Below are 19,642 nucleotides of genomic sequence, written 5' to 3' on the forward strand. Positions count from 1 at the left end.
CGTATTTGAAATTTAAAAATACCATAATAGATTATATACATTTTTGATTTATTGAATGAACCAAGTGCAGAATTAATGCGCTGAACTGTTGGTTCTACTATCCGGGTTCAAATCCTTATGAAACTATTTTTTCCATATGCATTTTAATGTATATTATTTGCAAAAATTAATTGACGAGAAATGTAATATTAGTTTATTGCTATTTGCTACAAAAATTTAAATGGCGCTTCTACATTATATAGAAGCAGATATCTCAATTTTAATTAGCATTGTATAAACGCTATTATGTTAAATCATTTTAAGCAAAAGAAAATCGTACACGGGTAAACACTTAGTTAAAATAATTTTAGCATTAATTTTTAGCTTCGCGTAATCGTATAGTGACGGTTACAGTATACAACGTTATCTTACAATAAGTACATTAGTACAATATTATTATTGCTGAAGTCTATTTAAAAACAAAAGATAAAAATAAAGCTTATCAACCATAATTCTAACTTGGATCGCAAAATGAACAGTTCAGCGCGTTAGCTGCTCAGTTCAAACCCAAAAAATAACAATTAGGGTGAGTCCGACCAACTCATTTTAATTTAAAGGGACATTAAAAAGTATCACCAACCTTAGAAAAGGAAAATAATTTTTTGTTTTAACGTTTCCAGCTTGCACAGGTTATAGCATAATGAATAAGGAATAAAGGAATACAAAAATTGGACCAAAATACCAAATTACCATAGAGGGAAACTTCAACAAGTTATCACTAACTCCGAACCTCGTAATTCCAAATAGTTTTGCTTTTAAGGTAAGTTTTTTATTTTGCGTTATATTCTAAAAATAATATTTGTCAACAATGATAATTTTTTATTATACATAAGGACTTTGGTGAAGTAAATAAAACTGGATGTGCTAGTAGTGATGGAACTTAATGAACAGCTAAGAACAAAATATGAAAGCAAGAAAAAAGAATACTTAACGTTTGATAAGAAACTGACAATAATAGAGTTAATAAAAGAATTTTCGGCGGTTATAGAAAACAAGAAAACAGATGCTGTAAGCACATCTATGAAAAATAAATCGTGGGATGAAATCAGTACAAAATTTTATAGAATGCATGGACAACACATAAACAGTGAGTCATTAAGAACATTCTGGGTAAATACAAAAACGAATACCAGAAAACATTATGCAAAACTAAAGCAAGAGTTATATAAAACAGGTAATTAAAATGTTTAAACAATTATAATATTTTTCTTAGTTTACGTATAACAATTCTTTCAGGTGGTGGTAGAAATGAAGTGAAGCCAAACATACTATATGAGAAAGCATATGAAATAATACAAAAATCAGTAGATGGTTTATATAACCCATTTGACTCGGATACTAGTTTTTCGTCTTCTATTAATACTCCAGTTGAAAATTATTTTGAAGAAGAGGCTGATGATCCAGATGATGCGGATAATGCAGTTTTTCAAGTAAGACAAAACTTATTATTTCGTAGTATAAATTAGCATATGTAAATTAATAAATCTTTTTATTAAAACATGTTTAATTTCATTTTTAGTTTTTAATTGATGAAAATGAAGTGAATCAGTGGGATAAATGGTCTCCAAATCAATTAAAGAAGCCTATAAGTCCACCATTGAGCAATAAAATAGCTGTTAATTCAACGATTAAGAAGAAGAAAATAAAAGGAGACCTGCTATTAGAAAGCAAACTAGAGCTAGCTCATTTAATGAAACAGCATTTACTAGAAAAAGCAAATTATGAGAAAAAAATTCTAAATATGCAATTGAAAAAGGAAGAATTGCAAGTAAAATTGTTAGAGGTCAAACTAAAAGAATCAGCAAACATGCATTCAACTACACTGGTAATAGTTTTTTGTTTATAATTTTAGTAATTGAAGACAGGTGTTTATGTATTTTTCATCTTAAGTTTTGTGTTTTAGACTGCATTTCCCAGAGATGAATATCACGAAAAGTTACATGTTGAATAGGACGAAGGAGTATAGGTTATGACTGATATCGATTAAAATTTGTTTGCATGTGACATTTACTCTCGTTGTTACCAAAGTCCAGTGATATTAATAATGTTTACTATGTTAATTAATTATATGATCTAAAGTTTAAACCCTGTGATATTATAAATACTTAATATGTTAATTATATCAAGTGAAGGTTAAGCTCTGTGATATTATAGTTAATATTTAAAATTAATAATGTTATTCAAAGTTTCATATTCTCTTGTTTAATGATTAAAGAACTGATTTAGATTAAAATATTAATAATTTTATTTCGTTATTCATACAATTATTGCATATTTTACCATTCAACATCTGCATTTATCTTTTCATATATACAGCGAACAGTAGTCTATTTCACTTTAATTAACTGTTCCATCCTTCAGCTAAAATTCTCATTCATTTTTGTTCTTTGTAATCTGAAAGTTCCCTTCACTCATCTGCATGAATTTGGTTCAACAATATTTTCTTACAACAGCCTGCAATTTCAAATGTTTTGTTACATTGGCTATAGAAGATTAAATTTAATCCTTAGTTCTCTTTACATTTTAATATAATATTTACTTACCGTTCTGTTCTATTAAGTAATTTTTGTCCAATTACTGATAACAAATTACATACATTTTCTTTTGATAAGCGGAATCTTTTTTTAAAATCAACATCATCATATATTTCTAAATAATTAACTCTTTCTCTTATTACTCTGGGTCTTCGAAATGTCTGAGCATAAGTAAATTCCTCATCATCATCTTCAAATATAAATCTTGAAATGTATTGTTCAAAATTTTCGATTCTGCTACAATATAAATCTCTTATCATCTCTCTATGTATTTGAAATGTTTCAACGCTAGAATATTCTTCTGCATTGTCATTTTCGAATAAGAATCTTGAAACATATTCTCTGAAATCGTCCATTCTTCATACAACTCTGAAAAATTCAAAAAATCAATTTTTAACCAATTTCTAGATAGAATTGCTTCAAATTGGAATCCTATGAAATATTCTCAAAGATAAGCTTATATTTCTGACGTAAACTTGTTTTACATTTATTTTAAAAAATTATCATTGTTGACAAATATTATTTTTAGAATATAACGCAAAATAAAAAACTTACCTTAAAAGCAAAACTATTTGGAATGACGAGGTTCGGAGTTAGTGATAACTTGTTGAAGTTTACCTCTATGGTAATTTGGTATTTTGGTCCAATTTTTGTATTCCTTTATTCCTTATTCATTATACTATAACCTGTGCAAGCTGGAAACGTTAAAACATAAAATTATTTTCCTTTTCTAAGGTTGGTGATACTTTTTAATGTCCCTTTAAATTAAAATGAGTTGGTCGGACTCACCCTTTAGACGGAGTCAATAGGGAATCCTAGGGAAAGCTCTCCCGAAGCGAAGAGTTCATAGCCAAACTCAAATATGGTATTTCTAGATTTTAAATACATACGATTGTTATGAAAACAGAAAAAGTAAAAAGGCAAAAACAGTGTTTTGTTAAGAATTTATCTGCAGGTTCTTTTGTAAAGTCGGTCGGTATTCAGATAATTACGGAAACAGATCGAGCGTTATCTTCATAGAAAAAGGCTAACTTCGGATCAGTTATATTGAATAGCAGAAAATATATTTATGTACAACCAATGCCAGGTACAGCGTTGCCAAGTCCGCCATTTTGAATTACACTACGCTGCATAGTATGTGGCGAGAACAAAATATACTACTCTACATGGTATAGCAAGTGTCTAGACTACAAACTGTAGTTTCAACTGGAAGTATACCTAAGATGCGTTCGAGAATGAATGACTAAATATGATTGGTCAATTTGGAAGGACGTTGACCAATCATGAAAAGTCACTTGCAAATTAAAAGATTTCGATTACCGTACCTGCAAAACTGATGATTTGTGCCGAAAATCGTATGCCAATTAACTGAGTACACATAAAATCATATTATTAATTACTTAGGATGAAGAGTAATGTCTTTTATGGAAGTTTCAATCGAGAAAAATTTATCTTTGCTAAGACTTTGATAAGCTGAAATTCCATTTTAACAGGATCGGTCTTTGGCGTCTTGGCTAGCTTCGTTGGGCCCCAGGTATGGCTTTTTCTAATGTTTTGATGCATTTAGGAACTGCTTTAAAAAGACACCAGCGCTCTTACTATGTAGTGCTAATACGCGCGCCTATGTATAACTCATCCTCGCTTATCTCGTATATAAACAATGGGAAATTAAATCATATGTAGCTCAGGCATCAGATAGTGTAGTAATGAATTAAATAATATAATTCAACCCGGGAAAGAAAACTATAGTATAATTAACGGGAATCCGTATACCGACATTACATAGCGAAAACTATTTCGCATGCAACGTCGTCATTTCTTGACGGATTGTAAAGTTATTACCAGTTTTTGGAAATGCCAGAAGCTTATCTACTAAGTTACGTTAGGAAAATTAACAAAAATTGAAAAAAAATTTTTGTTTAAATAAATATATTAACATTATTGAGAAAGAACAATTAAATCGCAAAATTCCCCAACGTACTTTACTAGATAATGTTCATACGTTTCCAAAAAGTCCACAAAAATGCAAATCTGTCAAGAAATGACGATGCTGCATGCAAAATAAATAATGGAAGAATTTCTTGTTCGGGAAGTCGCCAACACGAAATTCTTCCATTATTTATTTTGCATGCAGCATCGTCATTTCTTGACAGATTTGCATTTTTGTGGACTTTTTGGAAACGTATGAACATTATCTAGTAAAGTACGTTGGGGGATTTTGCGATTTAATTGTTCTTTCTCAATAATGTTAATATATTTATTTAAACAAAAATTTTTTTTCAATTTTTGTTAATTTTCCTAACGTAACTTAGTAGATAAGCTTCTGGCATTTCCAAAAACTGGTAATAACTTTACAATCCGTCAACAAATGACGACGCTGCATGCGAAATAGTTTTCGCCCTGTAATGTCGGTATACGGATTCCCGTTAAGGTGTGGTGTGCTCTTGGCACTTCTACAAGATTCCCAAAGATCAGAAAATTAATTCGAATCATTTACTAATCGGAAGGGATCTTGTAGAAGTGAGCCCCCCCACCACGACAAGGTGGCACACCGTCGGGGAGGGAGGCGGCGCCGCCTCACCTGAAACAAAAAGAAAACAAAAATATACTTGAAAAAACGAGTATTCAACCCGAAATGTGGAAGGATTTTCAAAGAAAATATTTCCACATTTCAGATTCTAATTAGGAATTTCAAAGACAGACAAAGATATAAATTAATAAAGCATGCTACAAAAAGCGAATGAATAGAGAAACTAACTAAATTGTTACTTCTTTCTAGCTGTTAATTGAAAAGCTTCCTCCTCTCGAGCGTGAATGTTAATTCACACAAAGGTCAACCAGATCATGACTGATACTCTCCTCAGTGACTAATTACCCTTACATTCTTTGTCCCTTGGTGTGGATCCGAGTTGTCACACGAAGAACTACTACGTCGAGGAAACAATTTACACATCAATAAAGATGGACCCCTATTAGGTGAACTTAATGAGCCAACGTCGAGAGTCCACAAGGACAAAGTAAGTAAGGGTTGATAGTCGCTGAAGGAGGATCAGCCCGAGCCAGTTGACACTCGAGAGTCCACTTCTCAATAAACACCTGTACTTGAATTAACAATGAATGAAAGTAATAAAAGTAAATTTGCCTATCCTTGAAATTATTTAAATAAATGTGGACTTGAGTAAACGGAGAGTGTTTACTTCCTACTCCTTGGTAGCCTTGTCCTATAATTGTCCTTCCTAAAACATAAAATAAATTAAACAAGTATAAGAAATAAGAAAAGAATGTATTTGCCTGTACGTCTTCCTCCAACGACGGCTCGATTCCGAATGATGGTTTGACTCACTCCAACCCAGGGTGGCAATGGCGCATGATTGGTGTCGGTTCGTGTTGTATGTATGCCGACAATCGACAATGTGGTCACTACCCATGGTCCTCTCCCGATCCAACTGAAACAGAAAGAAAACAAAAATATACTTGAAAAAACGAGTATTCAACCCGAAATGTGGAAGGATTTTCAAAGAAAATATTTCCACATTTCAGATTCTAATTAGGAATTTCAAAGACAGACAAAGATATAAATTAATAAAGCATGCTACAAAAAGTGAATGAATAGAGAAACTAACCAAATTGTTACTTCTTTCTAGCTGTTAATTGAAAAGCTTCCTCCTCTCGAGCGTGAATGTTAATTCACACAAAGGTCAACCAGATCATGACTGATACTCTCCTCAGTGACTAATTACCCTTACATTCTTTGTCCCTTGGTGTGGATCCGAGTTGTCACACGAAGAACTACTACGTCGAGGAAACGATTTACACATCAATAAAGATGGACCCCTATTAGGTGAACTTAATGAGCCAACGTCGAGAGTCCACAAGGACAAAGTAAGTAAGGGTTGATAGTCGCTGAAGGAGGATCAGCCCGAGCCAGTTGACACTCGAGAGTCCACTTCTCAATAAACACCTGTACTTGAATTAACAATGAATGAAAGTAATAAAAGTAAATTTGCCTATCCTTGAAATTATTTAAATAAATGTGGACTTGAGTAAACGGAGAGTGTTTACTTCCTACTCCTTGGTAGCCTTGTCCTATAATTGTCCTTCCTAAAACATAAAATAAATTAAACAAGTATAAGAAATAAGAAAAGAATGTATTTGCCTGTACGTCTTCCTCCAACGACGGCTCGATTCCGAATGATGGTTTGACTCACTCCAACCCAGGGTGGCAATGGCGCATGATTGGTGTCGGTTCGTGTTGTATGTATGCCGACAATCGACAATGTGGTCACTACCCATGGTCCTCTCCCGATCCAACTGAAACAGAAAGAAAACAAAAATATACTTGGAAAAACGAGTATTCAACCCGAAATGTGGAAGGATTTTCAAAGAAAATATTTCCACATTTCAGATTCTAATTAGGAATTTCAAAGACAGACAAAGATATAAATTAATAAAGCATGCTACAAAAAGTGAATGAATAGAGAAACTAACTAAATTGTTACTTCTTTCTAGCTGTTAATTGAAAAGCTTCCTCCTCTCGAGCGTGAATGTTAATTCACACAAAGGTCAACCAGATCATGACTGATACTCTCCTCAGTGACTAATTATCCTTACATTCTTTGTCCCTTGGTGTGGATCCGAGTTGTCACACGAAGAACTACTACGTCGAGGAAACGATTTACACATCAATAAAGATGGACCCCTATTAGGTGAACTTAATGAGCCAACGTCGAGAGTCCACAAGGACAAAGTAAGTAAGGGTTGATAGTCGCTGAAGGAGGATCAGCCCGAGCCAGTTGACACTCGAGAGTCCACTTCTCAATAAACACCTGTACTTGAATTAACAATGAATGAAAGTAATAAAAGTAAATTTGCCTATCTTTGAAATTATTTAAATAAATGTGGACTTGAGTAAACGGAGAGTGTTTACTTCCTACTCCTTGGTAGCCTTGTCCTATAATTGTCCTTCCTAAAACATAAAATAAATTAAACAAGTATAAGAAATAAGAAAAGAATGTATTTGCCTGTACGTCTTCCTCCAACGACGGCTCGATTCCGAATGATGGTTTGACTCACTCCAACCCAGGGTGGCAATGGCGCATGATTGGTGTCGGTTCGTGTTGTATGTATGCCGACAATCGACAATGTGGTCACTACCCATGGTCCTCTCCCGATCCAACTGAAACAGAAAGAAAACAAAAATATACTAGGAAAAACGAGTATTCAACCCGAAATGTGGAAGGATTTTCAAAAAAAATATTTCCACATTTCAGATTCTAATTAGGAATTTCAAAGACAGACAAAGATATAAATTAATAAAGCATGCTACAAAAAGTGAATGAATAGAGAAACTAACTAAATTGTTACTTCTTTCTAGCTGTTAATTGAAAAGCTTCCTCCTCTCGAGCGTGAATGTTAATTCACACAAAGGTCAACCAGATCATGACTGATACTCTCCTCAGTGACTAATTACCCTTACATTCTTTGTCCCTTGGTGTGGATCCGAGTTGTCACACGAAGAACTACTACGTCGAGGAAACGATTTACACATCAATAAAGATGGACCCCTATTAGGTGAACTTAATGAGCCAACGTCGAGAGTCCACAAGGACAAAGTAAGTAAGGGTTGATAGTCGCTGAAGGAGGATCAGCCCGAGACAGTTGACACTCGAGAGTCCACTTCTCAATAAACACCTGTACTTGAATTAACAATGAATGAAAGTAATAAAAGTAAATTTGCCTATCTTTGAAATTATTTAAATAAATGTGGACTTGAGTAAACGGAGAGTGTTTACTTCCTACTCCTTGGTAGCCTTGTCCTATAATTGTCCTTCCTAAAACATAAAATAAATTAAACAAGTATAAGAAATAAGAAAAGAATGTATTTGCCTGTACGTCTTCCTCCAACGACGGCTCGATTCCGAATGATGGTTTGACTCACTCCAACCCAGGGTGGCAATGGCGCATGATTGGTGTCGGTTCGTGGTGTATTTATGCCGACAATCGACAATGTGGTCACTACCCATGGTCCTCTCCCGATCCAACTGAAACAGAAAGAAAACAAAAATATACTAGGAAAAACGAGTATTCAACCCGAAATGTGGAAGGATTTTCAAAAAAAATATTTCCACATTTCAGATTCTAATTAGGAATTTCAAAGACAGACAAAGATATAAATTAATAAAGCATGCTACAAAAAGTGAATGAATAGAGAAACTAACTAAATTGTTACTTCTTTCTAGCTGTTAATTGAAAAGCTTCCTCCTCTCGAGCGTGAATGTTAATTCACACAAAGGTCAACCAGATCATGACTGATACTCTCCTCAGTGACTAATTACCCTTACATTCTTTGTCCCTTGGTGTGGATCCGAGTTGTCACACGAAGAACTACTACGTCGAGGAAACGATTTACACATCAATAAAGATGGACCCCTATTAGGTGAACTTAATGAGCCAACGTCGAGAGTCCACAAGGACAAAGTAAGTAAGGGTTGATAGTCGCTGAAGGAGGATCAGCCCGAGACAGTTGACACTCGAGAGTCCACTTCTCAATAAACACCTGTACTTGAATTAACAATGAATGAAAGTAATAAAAGTAAATTTGCCTATCTTTGAAATTATTTAAATAAATGTGGACTTGAGTAAACGGAGAGTGTTTACTTCCTACTCCTTGGTAGCCTTGTCCTATAATTGTCCTTCCTAAAACATAAAATAAATTAAACAAGTATAAGAAATAAGAAAAGAATGTATTTGCCTGTACGTCTTCCTCCAACGACGGCTCGATTCCGAATGATGGTTTGACTCACTCCAACCCAGGGTGGCAATGGCGCATGATTGGTGTCGGTTCGTGGTGTATTTATGCCGACAATCGACAATGTGGTCACTACCCATGGTCCTCTCCCGATCCAACTGAAACAGAAAGAAAACAAAAATATACTTGAAAAAACGAGTATTCAACCCGAAATGTGGAAGGATTTTCAAAGAAAATATTTCCACATTTCAGATTCTAATTAGGAATTTCAAAGACAGACAAAGATATAAATTAATAAAGCATGCTACAAAAAGTGAATGAATAGAGAAGCTAACTAAATTGTTACTTCTTTCTAGCTGTTAATTAAAAAGCTTCCTCCTCTCGAGCGTGAATGTTAATTCACACAAAGGTCAACCAGATCATGACTGATACTCTCCTCAGTGACTAATTACCCTTACATTCTTTATCCCTTGGTGTGGATCCGAGTTGTCACACGAAGAACTACTACGTCGAGGAAACGATTTACACATCAATAAAGATGGACCCCTATTAGGTGAACTTAATGAGCCAACGTCGAGAGTCCACAAGGACAAAGTAAGTAAGGGTTGATAGTCGCTGAAGGAGGATCAGCCCGAGCCAGTTGACACTCGAGAGTCCACTTCTCAATAAACACCTGTACTTGAATTAACAATGAATGAAAGTAATAAAAGTAAATTTGCCTATCTTTGAAATTATTTAAATAAATGTGGACTTGAGTAAACGGAGAGTGTTTACTTCCTACTCCTTGGTAGCCTTGTCCTATAATTGTCCTTCCTAAAACATAAAATAAATTAAACAAGTATAAGAAATAAGAAAAGAATGTATTTGCCTGTACGTCTTCCTCCAACGACGGCTCGATTCCGAATGATGGTTTGACTCACTCCAACCCAGGGTGGCAATGGCGCATGATTGGTGTCGGTTCGTGGTGTATTTATGCCGACAATCGACAATGTGGTCACTACCCATGGTCCTCTTCTGATCCAACTGAAACAGAAAGAAAACAAAAATATACTTGAAAAAACGAGTATTCAACCCGAAATGTGGAAGGATTTTCAAAGAAAATATTTCCACATTTCAGATTCTAATTAGGAATTTCAAAGACAGACAAAGATATAAATTAATAAAGCATGCTACAGAAAGTGAATGAAAACAGAAGCTAACGAAATTGTTACTTCTTTCCAGCGGATAATTGAAAAGCTTGCTCCTCTCGAGCGTGAATGTTAATTCACACAAAGGTCAACCAGATCATGACTGATACTCTCCTCAGTGACTAATTACCCTTACATTCTTTGTCCCTTGGTGTGGATCCGAGTTGTCACACGAAGAACTACTACGTCGAGGAAACGATTTACACATCAATAAAGATGGACCCCTATTAGGTGAACTTAATGAGCCAACGTCGAGAGTCCACAAGGACAAAGTAAGTAAGGGTTGATAGTCGTTGAAGGAGGATCAGCCCGAGCCAGTTGACACTCGAGAGTCCACTTCTCAATAAACACCTGTACTTGAATTAACAATGAATGAAAGTAATAGAAGTAAATTTGCCTATCATTGAAATTATTTAAATAAATGTGGACTTAGGTAAACGGTCAGGTAATTAAGCCTTACTCGTTGACAGCCTTGCCCTATACTTGTCCCTCTTAAAACTTAAAAAAATTAAGCAAGTATGAAAAGTAGAAAAATAATTAGGATATTTGTCAGTACGTCCTCCTCTGATGACGGTTTGACTCCAAATAATGGTTTGTCTTTCTCCAACTGATGGAGAAAAGGGTACAGGGTTGGTATGAATTCCATATCGAATATATATCGATATTGGACAGTTTTGCCACTAGGAATAGTCCTCTTCCACTCCACCTGAAAATAAGAAATGTTAATAAAATTTGAAAAAACGAGTATTTAACCTGAAATATGGAAGGTTTTTCAAAAAAATATTTCCATATTTCATTTTATAATTTGGAATTTCAAGAACTGGCAAAAATGGTATTTAATACGAAGATTCTACCAAAAACATACGATTTTAAAAAAAAGGGAAAATGGTATTTGATTCTAGTTATTAATTGAGATGCATCTTTCTCTCGAGAGAGTGAACGTTAATTCAATTAAGATGTGCCTTTATTAGTTAAACTGGACATGTGGGAAGATAGAATCTCCGTGTAAAATGAAGTTGAGGTGATTCCCTTTATTTTAAAAGGAATTAAGAAACCTGAAAATGATACCCTACCTAATACCGAAAACTATAATGACTATCTAATTCACAAAGCTAAAGAGCCTACATATAACGCCAATCTAAACCTAATGAAAAACAGAAAATACGCGCAAAATAGAAATAGACGATACGGAGGATCTGAAAAACATTAAAAACAAAACAAGAAATGATTTTAACCGAAGAATGGCCAACTGTAACCTACTGATAAGTTTTTGGTCATTCTTTAGTTAATAAAAAAAATTTCCACGGTTTTACCCGTGGGACTCACTCACTCAGCGAATTCCCAGCCATAATTCATACATATTCTGCGATAGTACCGAAGATGGGAATGGTGATGTTGATGGCGATGATAATGGCGTTTATGATGACGATGGAGATGAGGACGCTGACGTTATGCACTCGCGAAAAAATGATTTTTAAACGGCACTGCGCGAATTCTTTTTAAGGTACACTTCTCGCGACAACCGCACTACGCGACGAGCACTTCACGACTGACACTACGAGACTCGGATTATTCAAAAGGCACTACGCGACGCGATTTCTTTTTAACGTACACTACGCAGGAGAACCGCACTACGCGACGAGCAGTTCACGACTGTCACTACAGATTCTGATTTTTAAATCAGCAGTGCACTACGCGATTTCTTTTAAAAGTACACTACGCGGGAGAACCGCACTACGCGACGAGCACTTCACAACTGACATTTTGAGACACAAATTATTCCAAAGGCACTACGCGACGCGATTTCTTTTTAACGTACACTACCGGGACAATCGCACTACGCGACGAGCACTTCACGACTGACACTACAGACTCGGATTTTTAAAGCAGCTGTTCGCTACGCGATTTCTTTTTATCATACACTACGCGGGAGAACCGCACTACGCGACGAGCACTTCACGACTGTCACTACAAATTCTGATTTTTAAATCAGCAGTGCGCTACGCGATTTCTTTTAAACGTACACTACGCGGGAGAACCGCACTACGCGACGAGCAGTTCACGACTGTCACTACAGACTCGGAAATTTAAAGTAGCAGTGCGCTACGCGATTTCTTTTAAACGTACAGTACGCGAGAGAACCGCACTACGCGACGAGCAGTTCACGACTGTCACTACAGACTCTGATTTTTAAATCAGCAGTGCGCTACGCGATTTCTTTTAAACGTACACTACGCGGGAGAACCGCACTACGCGACGAGCAGTTCACGACTGCCACTACAGACTCGGATTTTTAAAGTAGCAGTGCGCTACCCGATTTCTTTTAAACGTACACTACGCGGGAGAACCGCACTACGAGACGACCACTTCACGACTGTCACTACAAATTCTGATTTTTAAATCAGCAGTCCGCTACGCGATTTCTTTTAAACGTACACTACGCTGGAAAACCGCACTACGCGACGAGCACTTCACGACTGTCACTACAAATTCTGATTTTTAAATCAGCAGTGCGCTACGCGATTTCTTTTAAACGTACACTACGCGGGAGAACCGCACTACGCGACGAGCAGTTCACGACTGTCACTACAGACTCTGATTTTTAAATCAGCAGTGCGCTACGCGATTTCTTTTAAACGTACACTACGCGGGAGAACCGCACTACGCGACGAGCAGTTCACGACTGTCACTACAGACTCGGAATTTTAAAGTAGCAGTGCGCTACGCGATTTCTTTTAAACATACACTACGCGGGAGAACCGCACTACGCGACGAGCCGTTCACGACTGTCACTACAGACTCTGATTTTTAAATCAGCAGTGCGCTACGCGATTTCTTTTAAACGTACACTACGCGGGAGAACCGCACTACGCGACGAGCAGTTCACGACTGTCACTACAGACTCGGAATTTTAAAGTAGCAGTGCGCTACGCGATTTCTTTTAAACGCACACTACGCGAGAGAACCGCACTACGCGACGAGCAGTTCACGACTGTCACTACAGACTCGGATTTTTAAAGCAGCTGTTCGCTACGCGATTTCTTTTTATCATACACTACGCGGGAGAACCGCACTACGAGACGACCACTTCACGACTGTCACTACAAATTCTGATTTTTAAATCAGCAGTGCGCTACGCGATTTCTTTTAAACGTACACTACGCGGGAGAACCGTACTACGCGACGAGCAGTTCACGACTGTCACTACAAATTCTGATTTTTAAATCAGCAGTGCGCTACGCGATTTCTTTTAAACGTACACTACGCGGGAGAACCGCACTACGCGACGAGCAGTTCACGACTGACACTACAGACTCGGATTTTTAAAGCAGCTGTTCGCTACGCGATTTCTTTTTATCATACACTACGCGGGAGAACCGCACTACGAGACGACCACTTCACGACTGTCACTACAAATTCTGATTTTTAAATCTGCAGTCCGCTACGCGATTTCTTTTAAACGTACACTACGCGGGAAAACCGCACTACGCGACGAGCACTTCACGACTGTCACTACAAATTCTGATTTTTAAATCAGCAGTGCGCTACGCGATTTCTTTTAAACGTACACTACGCGGGAGAACCGCACTACGCGACGAGCAGTTCACGACTGTCACTACAGACTCGGAATTTTAAAGTAGCAGTGCGCTACGCGATTTCTTTTAAACGTACACTACGCGAGAGAACCGCACTACGCGACGAGCAGTTCACGACTGTCACTACAGATTCTGATTTTTAAATCAGCAGTGCACTACGCGATTTCTTTTAAACGTACACTACGCGGGAGAACCGCACTACGCGACGAGCACTTCACAACTGACATTTTGAGACACAAATTATTCAAAAGGCACTACGCGACGCGATTTCTTTTTAACGTACACTACCGGGACAATCGCACTACGCGACGAGCACTTCACGACTGACACTACAGACTGGGATTTTTAAAGCAGCTGTTCGCTACGCGATTTCTTTTTATCATACACTACGCGGGAGAACCGCACTACGCGACGAGCACTTCACGACTGTCACTACAAATTCTGATTTTTAAATCAGCAGTGCGCTACGCGATTTCTTTTAAACGTACACTACGCGGGAGAACCGCACTACGCGACGAGCAGTTCACGACTGTCACTACAGACTCGGAATTTTAAAGTAGCAGTGCGCTACGCGATTTCTTTTAAACGCACACTACGCGAGAGAACCGCACTACGCGACGAGCAGTTCACGACTGTCACTACAGACTCTGATTTTTAAATCAGCAGTGCGCTACGCGATTTCTTTTAAACGTACACTACGCGGGAGAACCGCACTACGCGACGAGCAGTTCACGACTGTCACTACAAATTCTGATTTTTAAATCAGCAGTGCGCTACGCGATATCTTTTAAACGTACACTACGCGGGAGAACCGTACTACGCGACGAGCAGTTCACGACTGTCACTACAAATTCTGATTTTTAAATCAGCAGTGCGCTACGCGATTCCTTTTTAACGTACACTACCGGGACAACCGCACTACGCGACGAGCAGTTCACGACTGTCACTACAAATTCTGATTTTTAAATCAGCAGTGCGCTACGCGATTTTTTTTAACGTATACTACGCGGGACCACCGCATTCCGCGACGAACACTTATCGACTGACACTACGAAACTCAGATTTTTCAAACGGCACTGCTCGGCGCTATTTTTATTTCAACGTATACTACGCGGGACAACCACATTTCGCGACGAACACTTATCGACTGACACTACGTAACTAGGATTTTACAAACGGTATGCACGACGCGAATTTTATTTCAACGTATACTACGCGGGACAACTGCAGTGCGCGACGAACACTTATCGATTGACACTTCGAAACTCGGATTTTTTAAACGGCACTGCGCGCGCGACGCGAATTTTATTTCAACGTATACTACGCGGGACAACCGCACTGCGCGACAAACACTTATCGATTGACACTTCGAAACTCGGATTTTTCAAACGGCACTGCGCGAAGCGAATTTTATTTTAACGTATACTACACGGGACAACCGCATTCCGCGACGAACACTTATCGAATGACACTACGAAACTAGGATTTTACAAACGGTATGCGCGACGCGAATTTTATTTCAACATATACTACGCGGGACAACCGCACCCCGCGACGAACAATTATCGACTGACACTACGAAACTCGGATTTTTCAAACAGCACTGCTCGGCGCGATTTTTATTTCAACGTATAATACGCGGGACAACCGCATTCCGCGACGAACACTTATCGACTGACACTTCGAAACTCGGATTTTTCAAACGGCACTGCGCGACGCGAATTTTATTTCAACGTATACTACGCGGGACAACCGCACTGCGCGACGAACACTTATCGATCTACACTTCGAAACTCGGATTTTTCAAACGGCATTTCGTGGCGCGAGTTTTATTTTAAGGTATACTACTCTGGAAAACCGCACTCCACGACGAGCACTTATCGACTGACACTACGAGACTCGGATTTTTCAAACGACACTCCTCGACGTGAAATTTTTAAACGCGCTCTCTCACTCTTTAGTGAAGTCGCTAACCGTAACAGAAATAAATTATTGCATGTAATTTTATAGAGTTAATTTTAATTTATTTAACTTTAATATAATTAAAGTAAAACTGGCAGGCTTTAACAGTCTTTGAGGCTTCTGTCTTTATTCGCTGCAGCACTCACACACACATACACAATAGACACGCTCCGCACTGACTGTAGTCACAAATTTTCTATTTATTACGCGAATTACACACAGATAAAAGCTTTTATTTTCATCACACACTGCATTCATTACTATATATTCTATTAAAATATCCCAACTGCATTACTTAAATTTCCCTCTTGACATAATTAAATATGCGGAAATTATATAGAAAAGTTAAGTTTAATTTTTAAACAATTTATTGTCACCAATGCCGAATACTTATAATTGCACAACACTATTAAAAAATTTTAACCAGAATTTTAAATTTATTTAGAAATTAATAATAATTAATAAAATCTTAAATAAATTTAAATTGTTTGTATAAAAATAATAAAAGCTAATTAAATTTATTTAAATTTTATAAAACGCGGCAAAATTTTATTAATATTATAAAATAAATAGCTCATATGTGATGAAAATAAAACATTAAATTATTTTTAATCGCGACTAATTTAAACTAAATGTCAGTACTCAGTGGTTACGAAAAACCACAACGCGGAATCCACTGACGACCGGTACGCGGATAATTGATAACTGAGTTGATGTACCCGCTACGCGAGAGGACTATGCGTAACAGGTATCGTTTATTGTGGGCGGGTTAATTAGCAATCGCACCTGATTGGTTGCAATTTGAGATATTCCGCAAATCAGTTGCGACTGCTATCGGTATGAGTAGGATCTCTTTCACCAACTTTTAAAATGATTATTTTGCCAAGTACGGATTGACCATTTTTTCGAAAATACTTATGCTAATACATTGCGATGTTAACAATTTTATATCATATGGCAAATTTAGCGTTTTAAAAGCCAGTGAAAAAGAATCTTAACGAGCAGTACCTGTCCCGGATGGTATTTTTTGAAGCGCGAGTTTCAGTTTATCTATCAAATTTCCGCGTATGAGTTGTCAGTAAATCGCGCTGTTTCTTTTTATAACCACTGACATTTATTTCGCATTAGTCGCAATTAAAAATAATGTAGTCGCTGTTTCTTTTTATAACCACTGACATTTATTTCGCATTAGTCGCAATTAAAAATAATGTAGTGTTTTATTTTCATCAAATACGTGCTATTTTATTATTATGTTAATAAAATTTTACCGCTCTTTAATAAATCTATGTAAATTTAATTAAAATAAATTATTTTGTTACAGTTTAATTAATTTTAAGTAAATTTTCATTCATTATTATTGATTTTATATAATACAATAATTTTATGGAATACTGTATGTGATGAAAATAAAAGCTTTCATTTGTAAAAGCAGTGTAATAATTAGAAAACTCGTAAAAATTGTCAGTGTGCAGCACACGCGTCTGCGTGTTTAGTGCTTGCACGATTAATAGTAGAAGACTCAAGGACTCTCTTAACCCATAATTCTCATCATTTTATTTTGAAGTTAAATAAACTATAAAATGAACTCACTACAGTTTAATAAAATAATATTTGTTATACATTAGACGATCTTATTCTAAAATATATGCGCGTTTAAAAATTCCACGTCGTGTAGTGACATTTAAAAAATTCGTGTCGCGTAGTGCCGTTTAAAAATAATTCTTTTGTAAGTGAATATCGTCATTATATATGCTGTTTTGCAATTAATTTACAATAAAAATGTAGTTAATAAATATTTTAAAACATCTGCATGTTATAATAAATGATGTTCTGTTAAACAAATGTCTGCATTTATACTATTTATAGTTCCCGCTTACATCTGACGTGTATAACGAAATTTACCGAGCTCAGACGAAGTTTTTTATAAGTTTTTTTAATAGTGTATAGACACTGTGGAAAATTGATCGCTGTCTTTGAAATTCGTAGAGAAAGTACGAAGTGAAGTTAACTGAAAGGTCGCCAAATCAATTTCCTATGGTGTATGTAGTGCACAGTGGGAAATCAGTGGAAAATTGAATCGTGTGTGGTTCAGCTAGCTTCACTCTGTAATTTAACATGGAAAATGATTACTATACACTATAGTTGAAAGCACACACGATTCAATTTATAGTGTAGTATATACATACGAACGAAGCAAGCGAGTGAGTTAGGTGCGCGAAGTAAAAGCGCTGGCCTTTTTAATGCGATTCCTAAAAGCATCGAAAAATTATGGGAAAGCCATACCTGGCGATTACGTCAATAACGGAACACGGCCTAAGAGAATATTGAAAATCTATAGTTTGTGCTATAAGTATTCGATAGTCAGATAACGGAATACGGCCCTCATAGTGTTACATAGGACGTTTACGTTCGTGATCCGATCCAGATCACGATCCAACCTAACCGCAGGAATGCAACGTCGAAAAATAAATTTCTAGATGGATCAGATGCTTCCGCGTAAGCTCGATCCGATCCGATCAGGAGATTCAGAGGATTGGTGATCAGACAGATCAGACAGATTTAGCTACCGCATTGGGGTATTTCTGACGTATCAACAACGAACGACATTGACGTAATTGAAGTGACAATAACTATTATCCAAAATAATTTTAATTTAAAAATATATAAAAAAGATAAGCTGATATTATAGAAAGCAATTATATTTAAAATGACATAAGCTTAAGGCATATTTTTGAAAATTCTTTGATATGGATATTGTACAAAGTGATAGAATTAAAATTGATTTTTTTCTTTAGATTTATGAAATAGAATAATGAATAGAAGTTGACAATATAGCATAGGTATATTATTGATATAGAATAAATAATATCTGAAAATATTTGTTTTTTTAATTACTATTTATATGTAACACATATCAGATCCATGTAAAAGTGTGGATTTTACTTGTTATAACAACTTAATTGTATATATATGTTTAACGTATGATAAAAAAATAAATTGCATTTATAATACTTGAAACGACAGTATAGACTTTGCTAATACATACTATGTGTCAAATAAAAAATTACCCACTTTATACATTTTAGTAATAATTTAAAATTTTTCATTATTTGGAAAGCTTATAATATTTCTTTATGAAGTCATATTTGAGCAGTGTCTCCTCTTGACAAGTGTCTTATTAAGAATAAGCATAATTAGTGGAACCAATTGTTGAAGGCATCTTACACATGTAAAGGACTTCGCATGGGGTAAAACCTTTTACGAAGAGGTGATATGACTATATGAGCTACCAGAAATAAGAAAATGTACTATTTATGTCTTCGTAAAAGGTTTTACCTCAGGCGTATTCCCTTTACATGTATAATATGCCTTCAACAATTGATTCCACTAATTATGCTTTTTCTTGATAAGGCAATTGTGAAGAGGAGACACTGCTCAAATATGACTTCAGAAAGAAATTTTATAAGCTCTCCAAATAATAATAAATTTGTAATTATTACTAAAATGTATAAAGTGGGTAATTTTTTATTTGACACTTAGTATTAGCTAAGCTTATACTGTTGTTTCAAGAATTAT

At 36.2% G+C, this 19,642-nt stretch overlaps 1 protein-coding gene and 1 long non-coding RNA gene across 3 annotated transcripts; one reads left to right on the plus strand and one right to left on the minus strand.

Moving 5' to 3' along the window:
- The first annotated feature begins 659 nt into the window (after positions 1 to 659).
- LOC136773460 (uncharacterized) lies at positions 660 to 2,250 on the plus strand. The gene is made up of 5 exons (XM_066727156.1): positions 660 to 799; positions 873 to 1,213; positions 1,276 to 1,469; positions 1,559 to 1,864; positions 1,943 to 2,250. Exons 2-5 carry the CDS (start codon positions 913 to 915, stop codon positions 1,988 to 1,990), a joined length of 849 nt encoding a protein of 282 aa, XP_066583253.1. The 5' UTR covers positions 660 to 799; positions 873 to 912; the 3' UTR covers positions 1,991 to 2,250.
- A 109-nt stretch (positions 2,251 to 2,359) lies between these two features.
- On the minus strand, positions 2,360 to 3,586 carry LOC136773461 (uncharacterized). 2 transcript variants are annotated; one of them, XR_010822632.1, is made up of 4 exons: positions 3,363 to 3,586; positions 3,129 to 3,268; positions 2,583 to 2,942; positions 2,360 to 2,493 (listed from the first exon to the last, which is right to left on the minus strand). It is a non-coding gene; the product is annotated as an uncharacterized lncRNA (long non-coding RNA). The 2 variants fall into 2 exon arrangements; XR_010822631.1 differs by lacking the exon at positions 3,363 to 3,586 and having other exon boundaries at positions 3,129 to 3,348.
- Between the last annotated feature and the right edge of the window lie 16,056 nt (positions 3,587 to 19,642).

This window comes from Prorops nasuta, unplaced genomic scaffold (assembly GCF_024137725.1).
Source record: "Prorops nasuta isolate Cenicafe-Biocafe unplaced genomic scaffold, Cenicafe_Pnas_1.2 PNAS00005, whole genome shotgun sequence".
Taxonomy (NCBI): Eukaryota; Metazoa; Arthropoda; class Insecta; order Hymenoptera; family Bethylidae; genus Prorops; species Prorops nasuta.

What these genes read in the sequence shown, in the direction of transcription:
- LOC136773460 (XM_066727156.1), top strand. Translation starts at nt 913, where the DNA reads ATGGAACTTAATGAACAGCTAAGAACAAAATATGAAAGCAAGAAAAAA. An exon ending in GCAAGAGTTATATAAAACAG is followed by an intron (nt 1,214 to 1,275) that starts GTAATTAAAATG and finishes CAATTCTTTCAG; the next exon opens with GTGGTGGTAGAAATGAAGTG. An exon ending in CGGATAATGCAGTTTTTCAA is followed by an intron (nt 1,470 to 1,558) that starts GTAAGACAAAAC and finishes TTTCATTTTTAG; the next exon opens with TTTTTAATTGATGAAAATGA.